The sequence below is a fragment of the Zalophus californianus genome, chromosome 8 (assembly GCF_009762305.2).
Source record: "Zalophus californianus isolate mZalCal1 chromosome 8, mZalCal1.pri.v2, whole genome shotgun sequence".
Classification (NCBI taxonomy): domain Eukaryota; kingdom Metazoa; phylum Chordata; class Mammalia; order Carnivora; family Otariidae; genus Zalophus; species Zalophus californianus.
The window spans coordinates 140,420,456-140,446,210 of NC_045602.1; the positions used below are offsets into that span (position 1 = coordinate 140,420,456).

The 25,755-nt window shown below is 57.4% G+C and overlaps 3 protein-coding genes across 14 annotated transcripts; 1 reads left to right on the forward strand and 2 right to left on the reverse strand.

The window, feature by feature from the left end:
• Positions 1 to 163: 163 nt before the first annotated feature.
• RGS19 (regulator of G protein signaling 19) lies at positions 164 to 6,347 on the reverse strand. Of its 2 annotated transcripts, XM_027623232.1 has the most exons (7): positions 6,221 to 6,347; positions 5,642 to 5,771; positions 3,085 to 3,182; positions 2,784 to 2,905; positions 1,391 to 1,465; positions 1,073 to 1,307; positions 164 to 981 (listed from the first exon to the last, which is right to left on the reverse strand). In XM_027623232.1, exons 3-7 carry the CDS (start codon positions 3,112 to 3,114, stop codon positions 790 to 792), a joined length of 654 nt encoding a protein of 217 aa, XP_027479033.1. In that variant the 5' UTR covers positions 3,115 to 3,182; positions 5,642 to 5,771; positions 6,221 to 6,347; the 3' UTR covers positions 164 to 789. The 2 variants fall into 2 exon arrangements, with proteins under 2 accessions (XP_027479033.1, XP_027479035.1); XM_027623234.1 differs by lacking the exon at positions 5,642 to 5,771 and having other exon boundaries at positions 6,221 to 6,333.
• On the forward strand, positions 5,647 to 24,801 carry OPRL1 (opioid related nociceptin receptor 1). Of its 5 annotated transcripts, none has more exons than XM_027623228.1 (4): positions 5,736 to 5,846; positions 17,834 to 18,098; positions 22,275 to 22,630; positions 22,729 to 24,801. In XM_027623228.1, exons 2-4 carry the CDS (start codon positions 17,866 to 17,868, stop codon positions 23,250 to 23,252), a joined length of 1,113 nt encoding a protein of 370 aa, XP_027479029.1. In that variant the 5' UTR covers positions 5,736 to 5,846; positions 17,834 to 17,865; the 3' UTR covers positions 23,253 to 24,801. The 5 variants fall into 5 exon arrangements, with proteins under 5 accessions (XP_027479032.1, XP_027479029.1, XP_027479030.1 ...); XM_027623229.1 differs by lacking the exon at positions 5,736 to 5,846 and adding an exon at positions 16,046 to 16,082; XM_027623227.1 differs by lacking the exon at positions 5,736 to 5,846 and adding an exon at positions 17,126 to 17,333.
• LKAAEAR1 (LKAAEAR motif containing 1) lies at positions 8,554 to 12,064 on the reverse strand. Of its 7 annotated transcripts, XM_027623240.1 has the most exons (5): positions 12,007 to 12,064; positions 10,431 to 10,828; positions 10,067 to 10,189; positions 9,910 to 9,984; positions 8,554 to 8,661 (listed from the first exon to the last, which is right to left on the reverse strand). In XM_027623240.1, exons 2-4 carry the CDS (start codon positions 10,818 to 10,820, stop codon positions 9,925 to 9,927), a joined length of 573 nt encoding a protein of 190 aa, XP_027479041.1. In that variant the 5' UTR covers positions 10,821 to 10,828; positions 12,007 to 12,064; the 3' UTR covers positions 8,554 to 8,661; positions 9,910 to 9,924. The 7 variants fall into 7 exon arrangements, with proteins under 7 accessions (XP_027479041.1, XP_027479037.1, XP_027479042.1 ...); XM_027623236.1 differs by having other exon boundaries at positions 9,910 to 10,189; XM_027623241.1 differs by lacking the exon at positions 9,910 to 9,984 and having other exon boundaries at positions 8,557 to 8,661.
• Positions 24,802 to 25,755: the final 954 nt, after the last annotated feature.

The following is a 25,755-nucleotide window of genomic DNA, read 5'->3' on the forward strand; positions in this document are numbered from 1 at the left end:
AGGCCACCCCCATCAGCGTCCCGCCCTGGCCTTGGCACCCTCACTGGGGCAGTGTTGAGCACCGCTGTCCACTGGGGCCAGGTCTCCTCTGCTCCCTGCACTAGGTCTGGGACAATTCTTCATTCCTGAATCTCCCCCCAAATGTGGAAAGAAAGGAGAGACGTTTGCATTAAAAATATCTTCAATAATAAGATCCTATTTTGGATGAAAAAGGAATGGAGATAAATATGAAAACATTTTCTTTTTTTGATAAAATACAGTAAGGACATGTTTCCAGGTTTAAAATTAATGAAAATATAAAAAAGAAACTGGCTCCTGTTGCCTCAAGCCTAGTTCTGAGGTTCTGGTTCCGATCTGGGTGCAGACAGCTTGAATCGGAGAGTTTCCTCACGTCACAACTAGACAATACAGAGGCCCTGCTTCCCATCAGAGGCATTTCTCAAGGTCCCCGGCTGCCTGGGGAGGAGGCCCAAGTGAAGCTGCTGGGTCCATGAGAACTCCTGGGAGGGTCCCTCTCCCCAAGCAGGAGCCCCAGCAGAAGCACTTGGCCAGCCAGCGGGGAGCTGGTTGGGGAGGGGCCGCCTGGTCCCAGAGGCCCTCACACCTGCCTCTTAGCGGGACCTCAGGGTACTAGGTCCCTTGGGTAGAGAGGGGGCTCCAGTCTGGGACTGCCCTCAGGGGTGCTGGGCCCCTGCGGTGTGCCGGACACCTGCTGACACACGCTTGTGCAGGCAACCCAGTCTTTGCCCACTGGAGGGGTCCCGTGTCTGTGCCGCTGTGATGGGCAGCCTAGGCCTCACTGGAGGACTGGGAGCTCCCCCGGAGCAGCAGGGCACGGTAGGTGGGGGAGCTGAGGAAGCGGGGGTAGGAGTCCCGGTGCATGAGTGTGTAGATCTGCAGCTGTGCATCGTCAAATGTGTGTGCGGACGGCTCCTGCATCTTCTTGTTGATGCCTTCTCGCACTCGGGAGTCCAGGCTCACCTGTGGGACAGGGCGCCAGGGTCAGGGGCCCAGGAGGTGTCCCCACCTACCCCCCACCAAACCCTTGCCCTGGGTCCCCATGGCGGTGCACCTCCTTGGGGGACAGGATGGACACGTAGTCCTCATAGATGAGCCTGGCCTTCTCGTCCACCACGTGCTGGTTGGCCTCAGCCTTGAGCTCCTCACAGGCCAGCCAGAAGAGCATGTTCTCCTCGCTGTACTCCGTGCGCAGGAACTCCCGGAACACGCTTCGTCCCGCTGGGCTGTGCATCAGCTTGTCGAAGGACTGCGCCCAGCTCCGCACCTCCTCAGGGCTCGGCGTGGCGCTGTGGGCATTCCCCGCCAGGCCAGGTCAGGCCTGCACCCCCACCACCCAGACACACGCACACACACGGCTGGCCACACCTACCATGCCTCACAACTGGGGAGAGGCTGCAGCTTGTTCTCCCGGGAGACCCGCCATGCTCGCCGCCGCTCTTCATTCCTACCCGCAGAGAGAAAGGTGGCACTGGCCTCCACGGTGCCTCTGGCCTTGGCATGTGTGCGCGTGCGCGCGCGCGCACACACACACACACACACACACACACACACACACACACACACACCTTGGCATGTGTGCGCGTGCGCGCGCGCACACACACACACACACACACACACACACACGGGGCACGGGGACTCTCAGCTTCTGTGTGAACCCACTGCAGGTGGGCAGCTCTGGAGTCTGCTCCATTCACACCTTCCAGGGAAGGAGGGTCTGCACCTGCTGCAGCCCACCACCCCTCCTGTCTCTCCCCTGGGACCGAGGCTGTCTCAGTGGTGTTCGGGATACCGCTCCTGTCTCCTAGCCTCCAGGACTTCACCGATTCCTTGTGCACCTCCTTGACCTGACCTCAGCCCCCACCCCTTTCTCCCAGAGGTCCCAGCTGATGCAGTAAGAAAGCCCCAGCCTATGTGTGTCTGATTCTCCCCAAGGGACCGTTTTCCCTCCCTTGGCTCCTCACCCGGTGTCGGGGCTGGCTTCCACATCCATGCCTCCAGTCAGATCTCCCTCTAGGGCCACTGGAATGTCTAACAGACATTTCGAAACCCAAACAGACAGAGAACTCTGTTCCTCTCCTACCCTATCTGCTAGACCCCAAACTCTCCCTCGGCCCCCACAGCCAAAGTCTTAGTGCCTTCTAATTCTTCATGGCTCCCCTCTCCTGTCTCAGGCCTGAACTGCTCACCAGTCAGCAGATCCCCCTTTGATTCCCCACAGCGCTGTCCACTCAACAGCCATGGGCTGGAAGCCTGAATAGGGCCAGGCCTCTGTCAGACATGAAAACTCCCAACAGCTTCTCCACAGGCCTACAGAACCTTGTTACCACCTGGAGGCCCCACACCCGCCCTCTGGCAGGCTGCTCTGGAAGCTCATCCCCATTGTCCCCAGGCCAGGTCCCTGCTCAGTGTCCTTCCACCTAACAGTGTGTAGGATGTGCTTCTGTTTCTCCCTCTGTAGGACCCCAGGGCCAGCTCAGGCTGGATCATGGCGGCATCAGCACGTGCTGAGTAAGCGGACAGAGGAGTGCACATATGGTGGACACGGACACATGGACATACCCTCAGGCACACCAGACATGAAAGCCACACATACAGAGGGGTCTGGGCATTGGCCACTGGTCAGCAGGGCCCAGCAACCCCTGGATGAGAGCTGTGGGAGGCAGGGCCTCGTAAGCCATCTGAGGGTCTGGGGGCAGGATCTGGGGCCCCATGTCTACACAGCCCCCCCACCGCCCCTGCCCCCCACCCCAGTCCCCACATACCAGGAACAGCCGCAACAGCAACACCAGCACAAGCAGCAGGGGTTGCGGCTGGGGGCAGCCGGAGGGGCCGCGTCATGACTGGACATCGAGGGGGGCTGGTCTGCCTCCTCTGGCCCTACGTGCTGGTGATATGGGGGCCTCCTCAGCTCCAGGCCAGAACCTGGGGCCCCCACACCTCTTCCCTGACTCCCCTTGGTGGTCACCCCCCTGGCCTCCCGGGCGGTCAAGGGTCTCCCAACTCTTCGCCCCCCCCCGCCCCCTTTCCCACAATGGGGGCAGAGGCAGGGTGGAGGTGGTGCACCTGCTTCTCAGTCTCATGCGGGGTGGGCATGGGTGGGTGGAGGAGGTCGCCCGGGCTCCGTGGTGCTGGCTCCGGGACCCTCACCACAGCCTGGGAGTCTGAGAAGAGAGGTGGAGGTTCTCACTGAGAACCTGGGACTACGGTCTCTACTTGTCCCCTGGAAGGGGTCCTTCCAAGAGCCCTGGGGGGCCTGCTCCCCTGCCCCCCACCTTCAGGCCACTCTGTTCAGGCTCCTGCCTCTGCCCCAGCCTATGAGCAGGGACAGGGACAGGGAGAAGGGGGCCCCAGACAAGATCTCCGAACAGGAGGTTCCGGGACACCCTCATTTGCTCCGTCCCTGGGAAGCCGGAAGTCTGGGTTCCTCTTTCTTGGTTTCCGGCTCCTGGCCCCTCCCAAGAGGACGGGGGGCCCCAAGAGTCTGGGGCTACAGGTTAATGCATAAGGGTGGTAGTACGACATTCAGACCCCCTCCCCAGCTCCCTCCACTCTGGGTTTTCTGCAGGGGGTGAGGGAGGTGGGGAGGGTGGCTCTCCACCAGGAGCCCAGATCTGTGTGGGCCCCAGAGGATTCCAGCCTGTTTGCAGCTGACTAGGTCTGCAGCAGGGAGATGAGTGGGGCAGGACTTTCTGAGGGTGTGGGAAGTGCAGCAGGGCACCGGGGAGGAGGGCCATGGGCCTCCTGGGGACCGATGGCTCCTAGGTCCTAGATGCTGCCCCTAGCACCCCAACCCCCAGCTGGTACCTTACCTCGCCCAGGGTCTCCCAGCCTCCCTTCCTCCCACCCCCACCAGGCTGTGGAAACCAGTACAGCCTGGGGTGCCAGAGGGGGAGAGGAGCGGGGGATAGAAATGGGTCGGGGTGCCCTGCTCCCTGGGTCAGGGATGCGGGACCCCTGGAGGGGGTGAGAGCCAGCATTCTCTTCAATGTCTGTACCCATGTTTCATGGTGGAGGCACCCAGGGGGCACGGGCCCTGGAGCCCCAAGCCAGGGCGAGGAGCCCGATCCTCCCCACCCCCACCCCCGCGAGGCCGCCCGCCGATCCCACCAGGGTGGGCAATCAGTGCTCTGGGGGCAGTTTTGAATGCTTTCCCACCACGGCCCCTGCCTGTGCCCACTTTGGCCTAGGTGAGGACCCACAGGGCCTGGGGTGCTCCCCTGCATGGCTGAGCCGTCCAGTCCTGTACCCAACCCCCATCTTGGCGGCCTGGAGGCTCATGACTTGCTTTCACTTTATCTTCTCATGTAATTATCATTCTCCCTGCTGCCCCCATCCCTCAGCTTGTGGACTTTCAATCCCCCTTTGATCCATGTTGGCCTCTTGGGATCTCCCAGGGTAGGAGGGAAGGGTGGGTGCTCTAGGGCAGGCACCACAGCAGAACCGGGATAGGCAGCTCCTGGAGCAGGGTTGCCAGGACCGCGTGTGAGTTATGCACTTAGAGCACCCTTGCCTCCAGGACCTGGGCATGCAGAGGCCCTGCCCTAACCCGAATCTACGGGGCAAAGTATAGGGTCCTCTGGGGCTGAGGCCCCTTACCAGCTACCTGGCTTCCCCTGAGACCATGGGGGAGGGGACCCTCCAACTGGGTCCCACAGGCTCCGGGCAAGCAGATGGGGAAGCAGCAGCCCCACAGCTTGCCTTTCCCTCAGGGGTCAAGCTTCTAGGGAAAGGAAGGGGTGTGGCAACCTCTGAGGTCTGGTAGCCAGGCAGAAAACTGCTCTTCCTCCTCGGCACCCCCACCCACTGTGAGTGGGGGCAGGGCCCTGTCCCCTCTCCCCTCCCTAGCATCCAAAGACTCAGCTCTGAATTAGAGGAGGGGCCCTGTCTGGGGGTGTAGATCCAGGGGGCCTCTGGGGCTGAAGGCTGTGTTTGGGGTCAGTGTCTTCTGTCCCAGCTGCAGGCCTGGACCTGGCTCCCTGCACCCTCCTCAGGCTGACTGGGGTCACCTGTTCACTCACTGTCTCCTGAGGTGATACAGGGTCTGAACTGGGGTTCCTGCCCCTCATCCTGGCATTAGGGAGGGAACTTGTTCCCCTTTCCCAGCTCCTTAGGCTCTGGCCCCCAAGTCTGGGGTGGGAGAGGCTGGACAGGCAGAAAGCCTGGCCTCTGGGGACAGAGGTTCCCTTGGGAGCGGCTGCTACTCTGCTCCACAGAAGGAAAAAGAACGTCCCTGAGCCCGCCCAGTCCAAAAAAAGAATAAGAAAATGTGACAATCCCAGAAAAAAATGCCATAACCTTTGGGCAGAGGGCTGACAGAGGGGCTCCTTTCCCTGCTTCTGATGGCACTCAGTACGTTTCCTGTCGCTGCCCCCCATCTGATAGGTGGAGGCGCCCCAGCCTGACTCCTCCAAGGCAGGCCCGGTCTTTCTAACCCTGGTGACCCTTGCCCCCACCCCACCTCTGCAGTGGTGGGGGCAACCTGTTTCTCTCTTCCTCTCTCTGCGGGCAAGACCTGGCCTGGTAGAGCTTGTCTCCTTCTTTAGGGAGGGGTCCCTTCCCCCAGCCTCTGACTGACGCCCCCACCCCTATCTGAAGGAACTCGCCAGGGCGCCCCACTCACCATCGACCCAAAGGCGAGGTGGGGGCGGGAGGGGCCAGGTTCCCTCTGGGCCCCACCCTGGCTGCCGAAGGGGCGTGCACTGCAGCAGCACGGACTCGAGTCAGACGGCAGGAGGTACTCCTGCGGCGTTCTGGAGGGAGGCCGGCGCCGGGAGCCCCGGATCAGCTGGGGCCGGGGGCGCAGCGCCTCCCCTGCGCCTTGCAGGGTGAGTGGCTGCCAGATCCAAGGGGGTGGGGGCGGGGGCGGACAGGGTGTCCCGCCTCGGCCCCTCCCCACCAGGCTGGGGGGGGCGGGAGACGCGGAAACCTGGGTTCTTCCGGCCCCCCCCCTTTGAGCAATCACTTCCCCAGGCTTTGAGCGGCAGAAAAAGGGGAACCGGTTGCAGCGCCCCCTCCCCCACGCGCGGGGGAATGGCTCCAGTCCCGCCGCGGCCCAGGGTCCACGTGGACCCCGCGGCTGGAGTCCTTGGGGTGCGGATCCGGGCGCCAGCTCCCGAGGCTCCCGCCCCGTACGGCCTCCGGGCCCCGGGCCGGGAGGGGCAGAGCCGCCGTCCTCGGCGCCGCGCGCGCGCGCACTCACCGGCCGCGCTCCCGTGCCGTTCGCGCCGCCGCTGCTGGCCCGCGCGCCCCGAGGTCCGGCCGGATCGTCGGGGAGGGGGCGCAGGGTGCAGTGCGCAGGCGCCTTGGCTGCACTTCCCCAAAGCGCGGGGACGGGACTTCCTCGCGCGGGGAGGTGCCCGGCCCGCCCTGCCAGGCGCGCCCCGCCCCGCGCTCGGCTGGCCTCGTGCCCCACCCGCCCCCTCCCCACTACCCGGCATATCCGGCGGGGCGCCCAGGTCCCCACTGTCGCCTAGGGGTAGGCTGTGGAGATGAGGTGCTAATAATGGGGCCTCTGGACCCAGGGCGGCCTGAGCCGGTACTGGAATAGATGGGGGCGTGGCTGTGTCCCCCACTCTGTTCAAGGGGGCCAGTCCAGCTTTGCCATTCTTGTGGGCGTTCATGAGACTCTGGTGCAGTGTCTGGCCACAAGTGCCCTCAAGACCCGGGGTCCTAGACGCTCCTTGCCGGCCAGGCCTTGCCCTAGCTTCTCTGGACTGTGGGCTCTCCCCTGTAAAGCAGGGTTAAGAGTGAGCTGGCACCGCGCTCTAGGGGGCTTCCCAAGGAAAGGGGGTCCGATGCCGCGGTGCTGGTGGGTGCTGGGGGTATGGGTTCTTGCATCAGGAATCACCAAATGTTCCTGTCTGTGGGGACTGGGTGAGTCTTTTCCAACTCCTCCAGTTGCCCCAAGATATCCTAAAGTTTAAAGCCACACCCTCCCTTTTGCCACGGATGCCCTGTCCCTTCTCTTTGGCGGACTCCCCTGATATTGTATGATCCGTTACAGCTGTCAGTTAGATTTCTTACCCCAGCATGCTTTGGGCCAGTGTCAGTGTGGCCCCGACCCTGCTCTGGAAATGGTCTGCAGTGTCTGTGCCCCCTGGCCTTGGACCATGTGCATCTCCTGTCCCCCGTGCAGGCACTCAGCCCGCTCGGTTCCTGATGCCCGAGGCTGGCACACAAAATGCCTTCCAGTTGCACAAGTCAATATGCACACGTTTCTCAGAACTCTTCAAGATGGAAAGGAAAGTGGTGATTTTACATGTGCCTCTCATTCATTCAGTGATGATCTGAGTGTACCCTGTGTGCCAGACACTGGTGGGCCCCAGCAGCAAGCGAGACAGGCGGACCAGCCCTGGGGCAGACAAGAAATAGACTGGCAGACTCGGTTAGAGGTCAGGAGGGCTAAGGAGGACCGCGGAGCCGAGGAGGGAGGTGTCACTCAGTAAAGGGCAGGGTTGGCAGAACGGCAGGACAGGGGCCTTGGGAGAGTGGAGGCCAAGCTTGGGGGAGAGTGTGAGACGAGGTCAGAGAGGTGAGAGGGGCCGTGCAGGCTGGGGTGCCTCCTGGGGTGTGTGCCCAGGGGCCTTGGCTGGTATGACCACAGAGCTATCTGGCTGCCAAGTTGACGGGCTGGCCAGGCCAGGGCAGAGGCCAGAAGCCTGTCCAGACAGGAGGTGGCTGCTTCTTATTTAGCCTAGGTCACCGTCCTGAGAGGTAGGTCCTACAGAGTCAGGCCAGGCCCCACCCCCTTGCACCTGGCAACATCGCACAGCCAGGCTGATCCCACAGTGTTTGGTGCGGTGTCTCTACCCCTTCCTGAGAAATGTGTGGCACAGCTGACCATGGGTGGAGGTCAGCACACTTCTCTCCGTACTCATGCCATTCCCTACTCCCTCCGCTCTCCCAGCCCTCCATACACTGTACCTTCTGTGGCCACTCACTTGTGTCCTTTGGCCACTTGGGCCTGTACTCTGTTCCCCTTGCCCCAGCCGTTCTGGGTGTCCTGCACCTTCTCTGGTGAGTCTGTCTCTACACAGAGCACACCCGTATTCCATGGGAGGAATCCAGATGGGCTGGGCAGTAACTTTGCAGCAGGTAATGGTGGATATGGGATTTAAACCCAGGACCCTCTGTCCAGAGCATGAGCATGATTGCAGCCGCAGGAATCCACCCGACCCTGCACAGTCTCCAGTACACTGGGGCCTGGCCTGCATGCTTCACTGTCCCATAGCAGAAGCCTCCTCTGGGCCCCACAGAAATGTCCTCAGCCACTTTCCCTGGCCTCCTCTGCAGACCTCGGGCCCCCCTCCCTGGTATGGGGATCAAAGGGCCCACCGTGTTCTAGCTCAGTGCCTGGTGCAGAGCTGCCTGTGAGGCCACTCTGTTGCTAGTCTTCTCCGCAGGGCTTTGTGTGGTTCCCCATTGCAGAGTAATCCACACCCTTATGGAGCCCTCACTGTGCTCACTCACAGCTCAGGTGAGACCCTCAAGATCTCTATTTTAAAGATCAAGAAATGGAGACTCAGAGAAGTGATGGAATGAGATATGCATTTACCAAACAGATGAAATGGTTCTAGGTGGTCAGTACATCCCCGAGAGACAGAGTGCTGGGGTCCTGGGGAGTCAGGGCTGGCTGTCATCCTGTTCATGATACACGTGGACAGAGAGAACATCCTGTTCAGGGCGTATGTGGACAGAGAGAAAGCCTCCCTTTCCCTGGCGATTTGTCCTCAGCCCAAGCCACCTTCTCTCCCCTTGTTCCTCCTTCCCCAGCTCTACTCAAACACCGCGCACCCCCCCGCCCCCCCCCCCCCCCCCCCCCCCCCGCCATGACTGCCATGCATAGCTCTCTCCTTCCTCCCAGAGCTGCCGCAGACTCCAAGCTCCACACACAGTTCTGGGCATGGACCAAGGCCAGGGGCGGCAACAGCACAGAAAGGGTGAAGGGTCAGGTGCAGGAAGAAGGGCTTACTGAGGGCCGCTCAGCAGGCCTCCCTGGCACGGGTTGGGGGGCTTGTCTGAACGCTTTTGACCCCCACCTCTGTAGCTGCTTAGGGACTAGGAGGGAAGAAAAGGGAGACATGGCCGAGTTCTAGGCTCTGCAAGGAGCGCGTGTCAGGGAGAAGAGTACTAAGTTCTCTAAGGGAAGATCTGTCCAGAAAGTTGGGAGGCACTTCAGAGTTCAGAGCTTTTGCACGACGTGGATTTGTCAGAACAGGACACGGGTGGTTTCCTTCCTGTACATGTGTGTCTGTGTGTAAGGCGGATAGAGCAGAGCTGAGGAGGTCATTCAAGATGAAAAGGTGATTTTCTGTCTGGAGAAGTAGGGGCTTCCTGAGGTGGTCTCCTTTTCCCCAGTCTCGGTCCCCTGGAGGACCTCCCCGGCACAGCTGGCTCCAAAGGCCACCTTTGGCTTGTGCAGTCACTTGTCCTGCCCAGAATGTCACCCTCCTCTCTGACCCCTGATGGAATGACCTACAATCTGGGGTCCCACTTGGGCCCCCCTTTCTCCCTGAGCTTGCCCTTCACTTCTGGGGTTGTGACAGTCGCCCCGGCCCAATTCTTATTCCTGTCTCCTCAGACTGGGGGCTCTCAGAGACTTGCAGGGCACCAGGTTGCCTAATGGGGGCAGAGCGGTATTTGAGGGATTACCAGCATCCTCTGTTAATCTGACACCCGCCCGCTTGCATCCTCCTTCTACTTTGTTGGAGGGCACACCCCCTCCCCGACCCCGGCTCTGTGTATCCAGATGTCTGTGATCGGATGCAGGGGAGGCAGCATCCATACTCTCCCCCTTCCCTCCCGGGGAACCTGGAGAGAGGCAGCGCAACGACCAGGGGGCGCTTGGACAATGAGAACTTTATATGGGAGGGTGGGGCGCGTTCGCACCCTGTGGAGTCCCAGTCAACGTGGGAAGATGCTGCCATCAACTTTCTCCTCTAAGATGGTCTCCACGCGCCTCCTCTGCGGGTGAGAGGGGTTGGGGCCAAGTGTGCGGGGAGGAGGGCGGGGATCCCCCTCTGCCCCTTCCCGGGCCTGTGGGCACCTCTTGACGGTCCAGGGGGTCTGGGATCCGCGTTGCCTTCAGCTGCGGCGGCAGGAACAGCTCCAGCCGGATGGCGGCGCGCGCGGACTTCTGCTGCAGGATGAGGAGCGAGATCTCCTCCGCCTGCCGGTCGCGGGGTGGGGGTGAGGGGGTGTTTCTGAGTCTACGCGTTAAGTTTTGCCTTGCTCCGCCCGCCCCCTCCTGCAGGGCGCCTGGGCCGGTCCCTCCCGCCGTTTGATCCATCCCCACCCACCCCTTTCTTCAGCGGACCAGGGTCGGGCTCCCCACCCCGCCTGCCCCCCCACCCCGCCTGCCCCCCAGCCTTCCCGCCTGCGCGCCCCTTCCTTCCGGCCCCTAGCCTCACCCGCATGCGGATGTAGCGCAGCCTCAGGGCACGGATTCGTCCTCGGGCCTCCGCTGCCTTGAAGACGCCGAGGAGCATGTCCTGGCGCACCGCGGGCAGCTCGAGTGACTGCGTCCACGCGCGCGGGTCGGGCATATGGTACCCCAGCTCCACTGACTCACGGGGGAAGATGGAGGCGGCCACGCCCACGTCCTCAAGCAGGTCCCCGAAGAGCAGGTGGCGGTGACGCTGTGGGGGGCGCATGGCCGCCAGGCCTTCCAGCGATAGGGCCCAACCCGGCTTGGGGGGCTCCGCCGCGGGCGGCCCCTTGGCGCGCTCCTCACGGGACCCCTTTCCTGTTCGCTCTCGCGGACCCCCGCGCCCAGCCTCCTTCACCGCTGGCGACTGCATCCTGGGCCCTGCCGAGGGAAGAGTGAATCCCATTGGGCACCTACCAGCTCCTCTGGCCCGGCCCCTCTAGGTTCCCCACAGCGGGCTTTAGGTCCTGCCCCTCCAGCCTCTGCGCCCCCCCTTTTTTTTTCTTTAAGGTTTATTTATTTATTTGAGAGAGAGAGAGAGAGAGAGAGCCCCCGCGCGAGCGAGAGCGAGAGGAGCGAGGGGCAGAGGGAGAGAGAGTCTTAAGCAGATTTCCGCGCTGATCAGGAGCCCCAAGCCCATCAATCTCAAGACCTCAGCAGAAACCAAGAGTCCGTTGCTTAACCGACTGCACCACCCAGGCGCCCCCAGCCTCTGCACCTTTGGGCAAGCCTAGCACTCATCCGATTTATCCTTGCAGTCAGCCATAAATTTCTGATTCACTTAGTTTCAGAAAATTCCCTTCCTGCCCATGGGCTGTTTCTCTGTCCACTGAGAAAATGCTGAGACCCCTGAGTTGACCTCTGGCCCTACCCAGGGGTGGAGACCGTGTTAAGACTGATCTGGGTGAGGCTTGGTAGGCCCTTCCCCACAATTCTGGAACCCTTGATGTGCCCCAGTCCCCCATGTCTGTGGCTGCCAGTCCGTCAGCAAACCCCCACCCCACTGGAACCCCAGGGCTGCTCTAGTTTGGCTAGCCCTGGCCTAGACCCCTCTGCCTTAGTGTTAGGGGCTGGAGATGGAGGGGATGGGCAGAGGAGATGTGTGTGCGTGTGTTTGTATGTTCTTGTGTGGGTCAGTCTGTGTGTCTGTGGGAGGTCCCACATATGTGCCAGAGATGCTGAAAGCAGAATGGACAGCTGGCTTGCTGCCCAAGGTGGGGTGGGGTAGGGGTGGTGGGGGCAGCCCGTCCTCCTAGCCTGTCCCCTGCTGGGTCTAGATGGAGGAAGGGAGAGCAGAGTCCAGGGTGGTGATAGACCAGTTAGGGCCCACAGGTGGGGAGAGGGAAATGCCCCTAAGGTCCTGGCTTAGCCCTGCAGGCTCCTTCCCAGCCCACAGCACCTCAGGCCCCAGAGCCTGGGCCACATCCTGGCCCACTGTGGGCTGGAGGCAGAGCGACAACGAGGAATCTGCTGGCGGCCAGCTCCCTCCCCCACCCCATTCTTAGCTACAGCGGTTGAGGGCCTGGCCCTTGTCCCCCTTCCCTACACCCCATACTTCCCACTTTCTAGGGTCTGAGGCTCCAACTGAGGCCTGACTCGCTGGGGCTTGTTGACGCGGTTGCCTGGCAACCGGAGTCCCGCCCCGCCCCCCCCCCCCCCACGCGGGAGCTGGAGTGGGGCTGTCCCTGGGAAGGGAAGGGCTTGTGGGGTCCTGGTGCTTGGAGGGCGGCCTCCATTCGAGGGGGGAAAATGCCTGCAGTTGTCCCTGCCCCTTCCATGCTGGAGGAGGTGACCGCCAGCTTTTCCAGCCTGGGTGCCCTTTCTTTTCTTCCTGGGGAGCCCCAAACGCACTCTTGTGGGGGCTGTGGGCCCAGCTTCCAGGCTGGAGAGGTCTTTGGCGGCTAGTTTTGGGGCAGAGGGCATAGCTTATGAGACCTTCTTGTCTGATACGTTTTCCCCGATGCATGACCCAAAAGGGCTCCCACAACCGCTGTTGTTCACAGGAAAGGGAAACTGGGGCAGAGCTCAGGACCCCTTACCTCTTCCAGAGCAAGTTTGGGGTCTCAGGGGTCCCTCAAGTTCCCAGAGCCAGGTTTTGCTGAACCCCAAATTTCTGGGTCCTGGGTCCTGGGACCTAGATTTCTGTGATCTATTTTTGTATTTGTTAATTTCATACTATTTTATAACCAATTCACTTCTCAATGTATTAATTCTATAACTCACTCATGCACTCATCAGTTTATTCTACAATTCGTGAATTTGTATGGTCCATGCTACAGTTCACACTAGGCCAAAGTTAGTGCATTAAGTCCATAATTTGTTAATGCATGGGTGACTTCCATGGTGCCTACATAACTGTCCCCTTCATTCATGGATGTCTGCCAAGGGCAATGGTGCTTTTTTGTGGGTTTAGGACCTGCACCCCTGAGATGGGAACTGTCCTGGCTTTGGGGGTGGGGTCTCAGCGGACCAGGAGATTGTTGATTGTTCACCTTGTTTGGGGAAGCTTGCTCTGGCTTCCTGGTGAAAAGGTAAACTATGACTTTGAGCCCCTATATCCCAGAGTGTGCACTACCCTCGAGCTCCACTGAATGACTGTCCATCCTTCCAGCCCCCAAGCCTTTGCACAAGCTGTTCCTGTATGCTGCCTGTTCCTGCCCAGTATGTGCCTTTGGGGTGTGACCTGGGCCTTGGGATTCAGCACCAAACTTGGGGCTTGTTGAAGACAAAGGTCTCTGGAATCCAGAAGCAGTGAGGGCTTAGGGAGTCTGACCTAACAGGCAACCTCCTCCAGGCAGGCCTCCTGGATACATATAGCTCAGGCAGGGGCTGCTTCTGGCTCAACTCTGTGCTCCCACACTGGTGAGCTGTGGGAGACAGGGATCCGGGCTCTCCTCTCAGCTTCCCAGGTCTGGGCCAGGAGGGCTCACAGAAGGGAATTGCTTGCTGGCTCCTGGCAGTGGAGTGGGTTTTATAGGGCAAGTGGGGGCATGCTTTCCTGCAAGAAGGGACTTGTCACTTTCCCTCTGTTTTTATAGGATTGAAAAACTTTGGTATCCCTCCTCCCCAATCCTCCGAGGGCTTGGTACCCACACAGCTCACATTCCTGAAAGTAGCTTCTTCCAGCTTCTCCCCACACCTTGTGGTTCCCTGGGGGGGGGGGGGGATGGGGGTGGTGCTACCTGTGTGTCTGGGGCCCAGCACCTGGGAGAGACCACCAGGCAGGTGTCTTCCATCTATTTCTGTGTCCAGGATTCATGTGTTTTTCAAGGGCTGATGGAAATGCTGAGATCTAAAAGTATGTTGGTTGGCTCCAAAGCCTGAAAATAAAACCCCAAAATAAAATTCAAAGCTTTATTAAATGACTATAGAATTTAACATTATATTGAAAATCCACACATAACTCAATTCTCCTGTTGCCTTATATAACTATGATAAGGTTAAAATCACACAAACTAATTTATTATGATGAAACTCAGAACTTTTAAAATCCTTTCACTTTTTAACAGCACAAATGGGCTGGGGGCTGACTCGCCCTGGAGCGGCTGGTCTGTGTGAGGCTTCCGTTGACTGCACTGGGACCCCTGAGCCCAGCCCAGGGATGGCAAAGCAAGCCGAGACAGAGGGGAGCAGACAGAGTGCCTGCCTGGGGCCCTGAGTGCTGGCGTTTCCGGGCTCCGACTCACCGGGCAAGAGTAAAGTGCATTCTCCCCACTTTGTGGGTGTAAACCTCTCTGGGACCCAGGTCTTGCTACAAATGCCATGACTCACGAGTGTAGACCAGGCAGCTCTAGCCACAGTTCGTGGACACACATTCTGTGCTCATTCATGTGAGCTGCATGCCTTGGGCTGTCCCTGGTTTCCCTGTGATGTGGGAAACAAAGGCCAAAGAAAAATTAAATTTCCTTACTACTTACAACCCATTGACAAGTCCTTGAAACAGGCAGAGTGACCTTCCTCTGGGAGCTCAGCTGCCTTGATGTGGACACTTTGCTAAGGGCAAAAGGCAATCTTAGCTCGATTCCCAGAATCCTGTGAATCTATTTTATTTTATTTTTTTTTGAGAGAGCAGGAGAGCTCGTGCACGCAGCGCAGGTGGGGGTGGCAGGGAGGGGCAGAGGGAGAGGGAGCCAGGAGGATCCCAAGCAGGCTCCACACTCAGCCCACAGCTCAACTTGGGACTTAATCTCACGACCCTGAGATCATGACCTTAATCTCACGACCCTGAGATCATGACCAGAGGGAAAGTTACAAGTCCCTTCTTGCAGGAAAGCATGCCCCCACTCGCCCTATAAAATTGAAATCAAGAGTTGGTCGCTTAACTGACTGAGCTACCCAGGCGCCCCTAAGTTTACTTTAAACATATAGAAATTCCTTTGGAAACTTCCTTTATCTCTACCCCCCAAGATGTATGTTGGCAGTCATCCCCCAGGCATATGACCCACCAATATACATCTGAAGGGTTTACTAGATAGTAATAAATGACCTTTTCCTAACAATAGCTAGCCCCTCAGGGTCCTGGAAACTTTGCTTCCAAAACACCTTGGAGGCTTGTGCTGTCCCTAACCCCCTCCCAACTTAAAGGTATATAATCAACCACTCCTCACAAGCCTGGTGCAGCTCTTTGTGCCCATGGGTCCCGTCCCTGGGCTTTAATGAAAACACCTTTTTGCATTGAAGACGTCTCAAGAATTCTTTCTTGGCCATTGGCTCCGAACCTCAACATTTCCACATCACCTGTGTGTTTTGTTTTGCCTGCATGTGACATATGTTTGAGGGTATGCTGCGTGGACACAAATGCTCTCTCACATAACGAGTCCCCTGCTGTCCCCTGTGTGACACCTGTGTTCTGTGTCTTACTCTGGCTGCTCAGGGGTCCTGAGAGGCCTGGGCTGTGTCCTCTGTGCTGCCAGCCGCCTTTGTGGGAGCGCTTTAGGGTCTGGGGAGTATAGTCAGCCTCCCAGCCTGGCCACCCACCAGCCAGGTGACCGAGCCTGTACTTTGGCTAAGACTGTCCCTGTGAGGGGCACTCGCATGGGACGCCTTTCCATACCAGCCTCATGCCGCCCCCCGCTTTCCTAGTCTGTGCCTGAGTAAGGAGGCCACTGAAGGCCACCATGAAACCCAGCTCCGTATGCTCCTGAGTGGGCAGGTGGGCAGAGGCAGCTGGGGCAGTGGGGACTGGGGTTGGCTGCTTAAACCTTGGTGAGCCCAGCGAGGCGAGGCTGCAGGAGGCCAAGCCTCCTTGGGTTCCTGTCCCTGCTGGGCTCCTGAGGTCAGCAGGATCCTGCTTTCAGCTTCATCTGGGGAGTGTGGTGCACGTATATATCTCCTGGGAGTCCGAAGGCCTTGATCTGTGTGTCTGCCTATTCTCTCTTGTCTACTCATGTGCTTCGAGTGCATGTTGGTGTGGGTTCACGTGTGTGTGTCCCACGTGTTTGTGCCTGCGAGTCTGTGTGCATTTCTGAGCATGAACCCATGTTTGTGTCTTCACTCGTGTGTCTATTTGGGCGTCTTTGTGTGTATTTGCAGGCATGTGAGACTGTGCGTCCCTGCGTGTCCCAAGTGAGTGTCTCTGTGGTTGTGCCCTGTGCCTCCATACTGTCCCTGAATCAGCTGCAGTGAAGATGCAGAGGTAAGTCCTGGGGGACAGCTTGGGATGCTGAATCCTAGGGCATCTGCCTGCCCTGTCCTTTCCTGATTTGCCAGGTATCTTAGCAACGCTGCTGCCAGTCGCCTAGCAACCAGGTCCCCATCCTTGGAGATGGATGTTCCAAGCAGGGTCTGGGATATGTGAGCAGAGCCTGTGCAGGAAGAAGGACCCCACGACTTAGAGGCTGTGACTCAGCTCAGGGGTCACCCACATGGCATGTGACCCCAGTGTTGGGACGGAGGCAGCTCCATGGGAACTGTTCAGCTGCATGGGTGCTGGGGGCCCAGGCTGTGAGGGAATGATGCTCAGATGTTGCTCTGGGATCCAGCTGTTGCAGAGACACCCTTGGTGTGTCTCAAAGTGGCAGATGGATCTGGGTTTGAACGCTGTCTCTGCCACTTTGACAGGTGGCTTCACAACGTTGAGGCTTAATGCTCCTGTCTGCACAAAGGTGATGCTGATTGGCAGTGACCTGGTGTGGTGGGGATGGATGAACTCATGTTCATGATGGACATGTGGAGCATGCAGTAGGCACACAGGGTGCACAGCAGAGTTTAGGCATCCTGCTTGTCCACAAGGCTCTAATCCACTCAGGCCTCGCCAGGCAGGGGCACCGCTGTGTACCTACCCACCTGTTGGCCTGCTGTGGCTCAGTTCCCCTGGCAGACCAGCGGAGGGAGCTGTTCTGGGCACAGAAGGCCAACCGAGGCTGATCTGAGTCCACCCGAGGCAGTGTCTCTGTGTGTTAGACGAGGCCCCACACCCTCGTCCAGTCTATGCGTCTTGTGTGCGTCCCTGAGTCTCTGTTCCATGTCTCTGTGTGTGTCCTTCTGTGGCTCTCTGTCCCTTGACTCAGTTCCTGTGTGGATCCGCGTCCCTGTGTCTGTGTGTGGGAGTCTGTCTCTGTCGTTCACCTCTAAGTGTGTGCCCCGGTCCCTTGGTCTGTCCAAAGGACGTCCAGTGTGGGGCCTGGTGACCCCCCTTCCCTGCGGCCCCCTCCTCCAGCCTGCGTGGCTCCTCCTCCTCGGGAGCGGCAGTCTCCGCCCCACCCCCAGCTCCGCGCTAGGCTGCTGCGTCTGGTCTGGCGTCTTCTGAGAAGGAGCAGCCGCTCCTGCCGCTCCTGCCGCAGCCCCATGCAGACCCGCTCTGGGGCGGCCAGTGGATCCCAGTCCCGCTCTGCCGGTGCTGACGGTTAGAGTGTCGGCAGTCTCAGCTCCCACGCAGGTTGCTAAGGTAAGGCCTAAGCTGCCGGGGGTCAGGGGTCATGGACAGACTGCAGCCCTCGGGCAGGACTGGGGAGGGGCAGTAGGAAGTCGGCCCATGTCCTGTGTCCCAGGTGTTTCTGGGTGTGTCTCCTGTGTGCGCCTGAGGTCAGGTTTGCACCTGTCTGTGGGTGGTGCGCGCACATGGATGGCTGTGTGTCTGTGAGTCCCTGTGGGTGGGCACGTGTCTCGGTGTGTAACTGCATAACCATGTCCGCTCGTCCCCTGTGGGAGTCTGCCAGCCACATGAGACCGTGTCCTTGTCTGCACACATGCCTCTAGATGTGTCCCTGTCTGTGCATACATGTCTGCTTGTCTCCATTGTTTCTGAGTGTGTGCGTGTGCCTCTGCATCTAAGGCTGTCTCAGGGGGGGCGGTCCATGTGCCTGGTGGGCTGCACACACTGTGCTTGGAGGCCTCAAGTCGGGTGGGTGTTGGGTGCTGTGGTCATGTGTCCCTGTTCTCTCCCAGGTACCAGGTGACTTTGCACACAGGGAGGTGGCATGGAGTCCCTCTTCCCTGCCCCATTCTGGGAGGTCCTCTACAGCGGCCATCTGCAAGGCAACCTATCCCTCCTGAGTCCCAACCACAGCCTGCTGCCCCCCAACCTTCTGCTCAATGCCAGCCACGGCGCCTTTCTGCCCCTTGGGCTCAAGGTCACCATTGTGGGGCTTTACCTGGCCGTCTGCATTGGGGGACTGCTGGGGAACTGCCTCGTCATGTATGTCATCCTCAGGTAGGCTGGGGACCTGCCCACACTGCTGCAGAGGGGAAATGGGCAGGGGGCTGTTTGGGAGGGCCTGGCAGGTAGAGACTGGCACTTTTCCCATTCAATTTCTGGTCATCCTGTCAGGCACCGTCAGGGTCAGGGTCAGTCCTTAGGCCCTGGATGCTCACGTCTTCACGGTTGGGGCACCTGACGGGGTGGGGGGAGAGGAAAGGATCAGCCCTGCTCACCCCAGTCCTGGCAGGGGGGAGGAGGGAGGGTGCAGCTGTGTCCCAGCAGGAATGTTACCCTGACTCTTGACAGGTAACACTCCCTGATCTGAGCTGTGGGCCCAGCTCCTCGCCGAACCACCATGTGAGGATCTCTTGGACCTCACCGTGACCCTGAGAGGCAGCTCTTGTCACTGGCAGCCCCTTCCCTTCAGCTCCATCGTCACTGCTGGAGTCTGGGCCGACTCCAGCATCTGCTGGTGCTCAGACTGGGAAAGCCTGTGGGATCAGGAGGGGTGGCCAGACTGCAGGATAGGGGAACATCATAGGGGAACAGCGTGGGGACAGTGTGAGGACATGCATGTGCATGTGTGTGTTCATGCGCACACATGTAGGTGGGCACACAACGGTTAGTGCACACATGTACACATGCGTGTGTGAGAGTGAGCACATGTGAGTGTGCTGCATGGTGTACACGTGTGCACACACTTGTACCTTAAAGCCGGACATGCATGTATGAGCATGCACGTGTACACAGGAGTGTGAGTGTGCACGTATGTGTGCCCATATGTGTGAAAACCGGTGTGTGTATGTGTGAGTGTGTACATGGACATGTGCAAGGTGTGTGTGTTGGTGTGTATGGTGCACATCCTTACTCAGGGGCCAGGAAGAGCAGCCATCTGTCCCCAGCGCTGAACCCCAGGGGCCTGGACTCACATGCCCCTCTGTGGCTGGAGGGTGTGCTGTGGTGACAAGTGCCCCAACCTGTGGTGGTCTTGCTCACGCTTCCTGTCATGACTGCTTCTCTCTATCTCTCCTCTGCACTGGGGCATCCAAACTCAGAGCCACATCCTGATTAGAGCAGACAGGGAAGGTCCCCAGAGAGACTGATGTGCAGGGACTGGCCCGAGTGTCAGCACAGTGTAATCTGAGCCTGTAGACTGGGGTCGGCTGCCCCAGGAATCAGAGACACTGGTTCCAAGCCCTGCTCTTTTTAAGAAACTTTATTTTTTTAGAGTGGTTTTAGGTTCAAAGCAACATTGAGAGGAAAGGACAGAGATTTCCCATATACCCTCTGCACCGCCCCCACATACATAGTCTCCCTTGTTACCAACATCCCCACCAGAATAGTGCATTTTATAATTAATTACAACTCAGTTTTACAACTGAACCTACATCAACCACATCCTGATCACCCAAAGTCCACAGTTTACACTATGGTTCACTCTTGGTGTACGTTCTATGGGTTTTGACAAATATGTAATGACATGTGTCTACCATGTAGTATCACACAGAATAGTCTCACTGCCCTGAGAACGCTCTGTGCTCTGCCTGCTCATCCCTCCTCACCCCCCAACGCCTGGCAACCACTGATCTTTTACTGTCTCCATAGTTCTGCCTTATCCACAACATCACATAGTTGGAACCATACCGTGTGTAGCTTTCTCAGATTGGCTTCTGTGATATACATTTAAGGTTCCTCCATGTCCTTTCTTTTTTTTTTTTAATTCACATTAGCCTTAATTTTAATAAGATTTGGCATCTTTTTGCATGCTTGATGGCTATTTCTTTAAAAAAATTTTTTTTAATTGAAGTATAGTTGACACACAATGTTACATTAATTTCATGTGTACTCCTTGTATGTTTTTTCATGGCTTGACTGCTCATTTCTTTTTTTTTTTTTAAGATTTTATTTATTTCAGAGAAAGAGAGAAAGCACGTGCTTGAGTGGGGAGAGGGGCAGAGGGAGAGGGAGAAGTGGACTCGCTGAGCAGGGAGCCTGACGCGGGGCTCGATCTCAGCACCTTGAGATGACCTGAGCCGCAGGCAGACGCTTAAGAGACTGAGCCACCCAGGCGCCCCGACAGCTCATTTCTTTTATCACTGAATATTGCTCCATTTTCTGGATCTACTGTGGTTTATTTATCTCCCATCACTTACTGAAGGACATCTTGGTTGCTTCCAAGTTTTGGCAATTATGAATAGAGCTGCTACAAACATCTGTGTGCAGTGTTTTTTTGTGTGTGTGTAGATAGAAGTTTTCGACTCCTTTGGGTAAATATCAAGGATTGTGATTGCAGGATTATATGGAAGAGTATGTTTAGCTTGGTAAGAAACCACCAAACTGTCTTCCAAAGTGACTGCGCCATTTTGCATTCCCACCAGCAACCAATGAGAGTTCCTGTTGCTCCACACCCTCACCAGCCTTTGGTGTCAGTGTTCTGGGTTTTGCCCATTTTAAGAGGTGTGTAGTAGTATCTCACTGTTGTTTTAATTGGTGAGGTGACTGTTAAAGTCTTTGGCCCTTTTTTTTTGAGAGAGAGAGAGAGATGGGGGGAGGGGCAGAGAGAGAGAATCTCAAGCCGACTCCCTGCTGAGCTTGGAGACCAAGGTGAGGCTTGATCTCAGGACCCTGAGATCAGGACTTGAGCCCAAACCAGGAGTCAGATGCTTAACCGACTGAGCCACCCAGGCGCCCCAGGTTGTCTGTTTTCTTATCATTGACTTTTAAGAGTTCTTTGTATATTCTCGACAGCAGTCCTGTATCACATGTGTCTTTGGCAAATCTTTCCTCTTGTCTGTGGCTTGTCTTCTAGTTCTCTTGATCCTGTCTGCTTTTTTACCAGCTCTTTTCAAGACCAGTTAGATCCTCTGAGCCTAAGTGTCCTCCTGCATAGAGTGGGGGATCAAAATAGCATTTTTGAAATCTTAAATGAGATAAAATCCATGTGAAGAACTTGGCACAAGTGTCTGCCATTGTGGTCATTGTTGCTGTTATTTGGTCATAATTCAGGCCTGTTTGTGCTTACTCCTAATCCCTCTCTAAGATGCAGAACTGACCTCAGATTCCTTTATGGTAGCCTAACTGACACGGAACATTGTCATCTCTGGTGTTTCCGCTGCCAACACTATCATCACCACCATCATTACTCCCATCTCTACTACCTCCAGCATCACCATGACCATTGCTGCTGTTTCCACCACCACCACCACAGTTACCACCTCCACCATCACCACCACAATTACCACCTCCACCACCACCACCATAGTTACCACCACCACCACCACCACTATAGTTACCACCACAATTACCACCTCCACCATCACAACCATAATTACCACCACCACCACCACCACCACAATTACCACCTCCGCCATCACGACCATAATTACCACCACCACCACCGCCACCACCATCACCACAATTACCACCTCCACCATCACCACCATAGTTACCATCACCACCATCACCACCATAGTTACCACCACCACCACCATCACCACCACAATTACCACCTCCACCATCACCACCTCCACCATCACGACCACAATTACCACCACCGCCATCACCACCACAATTACCACCTCCACCATCACCACCATAATCTCCATCACCACCATCACCACCATCATAACTATTAATTCATTTCAACAAATATTTATTAAGCAGCCATAATGTCCCAGGACCTGTTCCTTGGATACAGCCAGACCTCATTAGCAACCCTCCCATTCCTGTCACCATTTCCTGTTTCTGTCACCAGACTACAACATGGACTTAGAAGGACTTGATGTGCTCTTACAGACTTTGGAGCCCATAGAAACCTCTGGTATCTGTAGGGCCAACCTTGTAGTCCGTGTAGGGTCTTCAGGAAGACTTGGAAGGAAGGGAGGGAGGACAGGTCCTTTTTCTTATGATTCTTACCCCTTTGCTCCCATGTGGAGTCAGATGTGTGCTCTGCTACCCTACACACCCAACTTTTTCAAAGCAGACCAGTCTTTGGGTTTGGAACAGTTTTGTGTGTGCCAGAAGGACTGTTTGCCCCCAGGCTCCATGCTGGGCCCAAGAATCTGCATTTAACAAGGGTCTCAGAGTGGGTGCTCCTCGTGGTGGCAATAAGAAGGGCCCTGGGCCTTTGCTGCCAGGTCCAGCCAGGGAGACTAGATGAAGCCTTCCTTCTCCCTGTGCTCTCTGCAGACACACCAAGATGAAGACAGCTACCAACATTTACATCTTTAACCTGGCCCTGGCAGACACTTTGGTGCTGCTGACACTGCCCTTCCAGGGCACAGACGTCCTCTTGGGCTTTTGGCCTTTTGGAAATGCCCTGTGCAAGACGGTCATTGCCATCGACTATTACAACATGTTTACCAGCACCTTCACACTGACTGCCATGAGTGTGGACCGCTATGTAGCCATCTGCCACCCCATCCGTGCTCTCGATGTCCGGACGTCCAGCAAGGCCCAGGCTGTCAATGTGGCCATCTGGGCTCTGGCGTCTGTCGTCGGCGTTCCTGTTGCCATCATGGGCTCGGCACAGGTCGAGGATGAAGGTCAGTGGGGTGGCCCCTCTTCCCCAGTGCTGTTGTCTCCTGGATCCCAGAGGGTCCCTCTTGGTTTATCCAACTTGACCCCGCTTTTCTCCCTGCAGAGATTGAGTGTCTGGTGGAGATCCCTTCCCCACAGGACTACTGGGGCCCCGTGTTTGCCATCTGCATATTCCTCTTCTCCTTCATCATTCCCGTACTCATCATCTCCATCTGCTATAGCCTCATGATCCGGCGGCTGCGCGGTGTCCGCCTGCTGTCTGGCTCCCGAGAGAAGGACCGGAACCTGCGGCGCATCACGCGGCTAGTGCTGGTGGTGGTGGCAGTGTTTGTGGGCTGCTGGACGCCTGTCCAGGTGTTTGTGCTGGTCCAAGGGCTGGGTGTTCAGCCGGGCAGTGAGACTGCTGTGGCTCTCTTGCGCTTCTGCACAGCCCTTGGCTATGTCAACAGCTGCCTCAACCCCATCCTCTATGCCTTCTTGGACGAGAATTTCAAGGCCTGCTTCCGAAAGTTCTGCTGCACTCCTGCCCTGCGCCGGGAGATGCAGGTGTCTGACCGTGTGCGCAGCATTGCCAGGGATGTGGCCCTCGCCTGCAAGACCTCTGAGACAGTACCACGGCCCGCATGACTAGGCGTGGACCTGCCCATGGTGCCTGTCAGCCCACAGAGCCCGTCAACACCCAACACGGAGCTCACCCAGGTCACTGCTCTCTAGGCTGACACCCAACCTGTGTCCTGAGCATTGCCAGACTCGAGGACTTCACTGTGGCTGCAGAGGGCCTGGTGACATCATGGGACAGGTCAGACTAAAGCTGCCCTCCTGGTGCAGAGCAGAGAGGGGACACCCACCAGTGAGTGTGCCTGGCCAGAGCCCATGCCAACACCCTTACGCATCACGGGCACTTCTGGCCCCTCCCCTGCTGCACCCTGTGTGCTCTTGGTGTGTACACACCTGGCGGTGACAGCAGCCCATGTCCTTGTGCCATGTGCTCTCTGCATGGAGCCCTGCAGCCCCTCCTCGGGGCAGCCGGATGAGCTCGGAGCTGCCTAGAGAGCTGGCATGCCTCTGTGGGCAGTAGGGCTTGGAGTTGCTGATATGGACTTGCCTGGCACTCAATTGCTGTCACTTCCTTGTCCCCCACTCCTGCTTCTGAAAGGTTTCTCAGAGAGGCTTTTCGCTCCAGAAGCACAAAGAACTGTCAGCCACAGATGTGGCTGTCCAGGTGTGCAGACGTGGCTCAGAAGGAAGGTGGGCTGCTTGATCACCTCAGGCCACTCTGTCATTCTTGAAACAGCCCTGTGTGCCTGGTCTTGGCTGCACAGTGCTGGGGCCGGGGGCGCGCTCTGCCATGTTCTGTCTAGGGGTCCATGGGTCTTCCTTGGCTCTCTTGAAATCAGAGTTCAGCAGCTATGCAGCTGACAGGACCCTGCGCTCTGCTTGGACCCTGGTGGACTTGGAAGAGGAGTGGCAGTTGGGGTGGGTTATGCTCTGCCTCTGCAGTGACTGATACTGGCTTTGTTTACAAGCCTCCAGGTGTCTGTGGGGAGGCTTGAGCTTCCTGCTGTCAGGACTAGTCTTAAATGGTGACAAATCAGGGTGGCTTCACATGCAGAGCTAGTATAAGGGGTGAGGCTTGACAGGGTCTCCTTGAGCCAAGTGTGAGAACTGCCTGGTGTGGGAACACTGTTCGGGGGGAGAGGGTCTCCCGGCGGTGGTCACCGGCGAAGCACCCTCCCTGGTCTGCAGATGGAAGCTGCAGTTTGGTAACTTTGCAAACACTCTTCCCTGCAGATAAACTATTGAAATACAACACTGAAAAGACTATTCTGCCTCCACCTGTAAGCTGAGCTGCAGACCTCAGCCAGGTGACCTTAGTCACCTGCAAACAATAGGAAGCACTGACTTTGGGCTTCTCCTGCTTCAGGGAGCCCTGGCTCTGTGGGGTCATTCCTGGGGGGGATGGAGCTGTGCTGTCTGCAGTGGGAGGCTCTGGAGACTGTAGCTGCCACAGCTGGGGCATTTTCATGACAAGGCTGAAAGATCTGTGATTTGTGCTGGTGTAACATGTATCTTCATGTATTTATGCATGCAACAAGTGTGAATTCCCCTACATGTAACCAACCCTGATCTTGCTTCCAGGGGTCATTGGGGGCCATAATAAATCCCTGCCCACTGAGCAGGTGTTTCTGACTCTTTTGGGGTGGGGCCGTTGGGGTAATGAGTCCTCCCACCTGCTCTGTGCTCCTCACCTGGCCAGACTCTGTCTTTAGTGGACGGTACCCCTTGGAGGTTGCAACTTCAAGAAGGCGTGATTAGTTCATGATGCCCTGGAGGTCTGTTACCTTTTCTTCAGCACAAATAGTTTCTCCTTGAAAAACCAACTCCTGCAACTCTATCCTGCCCCCTGCTGCCAGAGGTTCCCTGTGGATCCAGTGTGTGTGGGGGTGCTTTTCCCACCTGGGTCACAACTTTTTTTCACCCCATTTAGTCTCAGCAGAGACCCCCTCCCTGCCCCAGCCCTTTTCTCCTTCCTTGAGCAGACCCAAGGGGAGTTCTGATGGAAGATGAACAGAACAGCCTCCCTTCGTGGCCCTGAGATGTGGACATGCCTCCTGGCTCCGGTGTGGACCCAGTTCTGTCCAGGTTGACCCTACAGGCGGATGACCCTCTCAGAAAGAGGGGCTTCAGAGGGGGCAGCGAGGGCGAGCTCTGGTTGCACCTGCAGATAGGCCAATATGCAGTTTCATACAAGTTTTAGTGATGGGCACTTTGCTGTTAAAATAAGTATTTAGCGGTGCCTGGGTGGCTCAGTCGTTAAGCATCTGCCTTCGGCTCAGGTCGTGATCCCAGGGTCCTGGGATCAAACCCCACATCCGGCTCCCTGCTTAGCGGGAAGTCTGCTTCTCCCTCTGCCACTCTCCCTGCTTGTGTTCCCTCTCTCGCTGTGTCTCTCTCTGTCAAATAAATAAAATCTTAAAAAAACAACAACCAAGTATTTCGCATCAAGGGAAAGTTTGGGAGTGATGGGCCTACAGCGGCAGGTACATGAAGTGTGCTCAGGAGATTGTGTGATTTTGGCGGCGGCGGAGGGGGCTCAAGCGTGGGTCCTGGAGGATGCGGAGCGTCCTGC

Coding starts and splice junctions, on each gene's coding strand:
- OPRL1 (XM_027623228.1), top strand. CDS start 17,866: ATGGAGTCCCTCTTCCCTGCCCCATTCTGGGAGGTCCTCTACAGCGGC. Junction 18,099..22,274: donor GTCATGTATGTCATCCTCAG/GTAGGCTGGGGA, acceptor TGCTCTCTGCAG/ACACACCAAGATGAAGACAG. Junction 22,631..22,728: donor GGCACAGGTCGAGGATGAAG/GTCAGTGGGGTG, acceptor TTCTCCCTGCAG/AGATTGAGTGTCTGGTGGAG.
- LKAAEAR1 (XM_027623236.1), bottom strand. CDS start 10,820: ATGCAGTCGCCAGCGGTGAAGGAGGCTGGGCGCGGGGGTCCGCGAGAG. Junction 10,190..10,430: donor TGCGCTACATCCGCATGCGG/GTGAGGCTAGGG, acceptor CGCGACCGGCAG/GCGGAGGAGATCTCGCTCCT.
- RGS19 (XM_027623232.1), bottom strand. CDS start 3,114: ATGCCCACCCCGCATGAGACTGAGAAGCAG. Junction 2,906..3,084: donor CGCATGAGACTGAGAAGCAG/GTGCACCACCTC, acceptor CCATATCACCAG/CACGTAGGGCCAGAGGAGGC. Junction 1,308..1,390: donor CTCCCCAGTTGTGAGGCATG/GTAGGTGTGGCC, acceptor GAATGCCCACAG/CGCCACGCCGAGCCCTGAGG.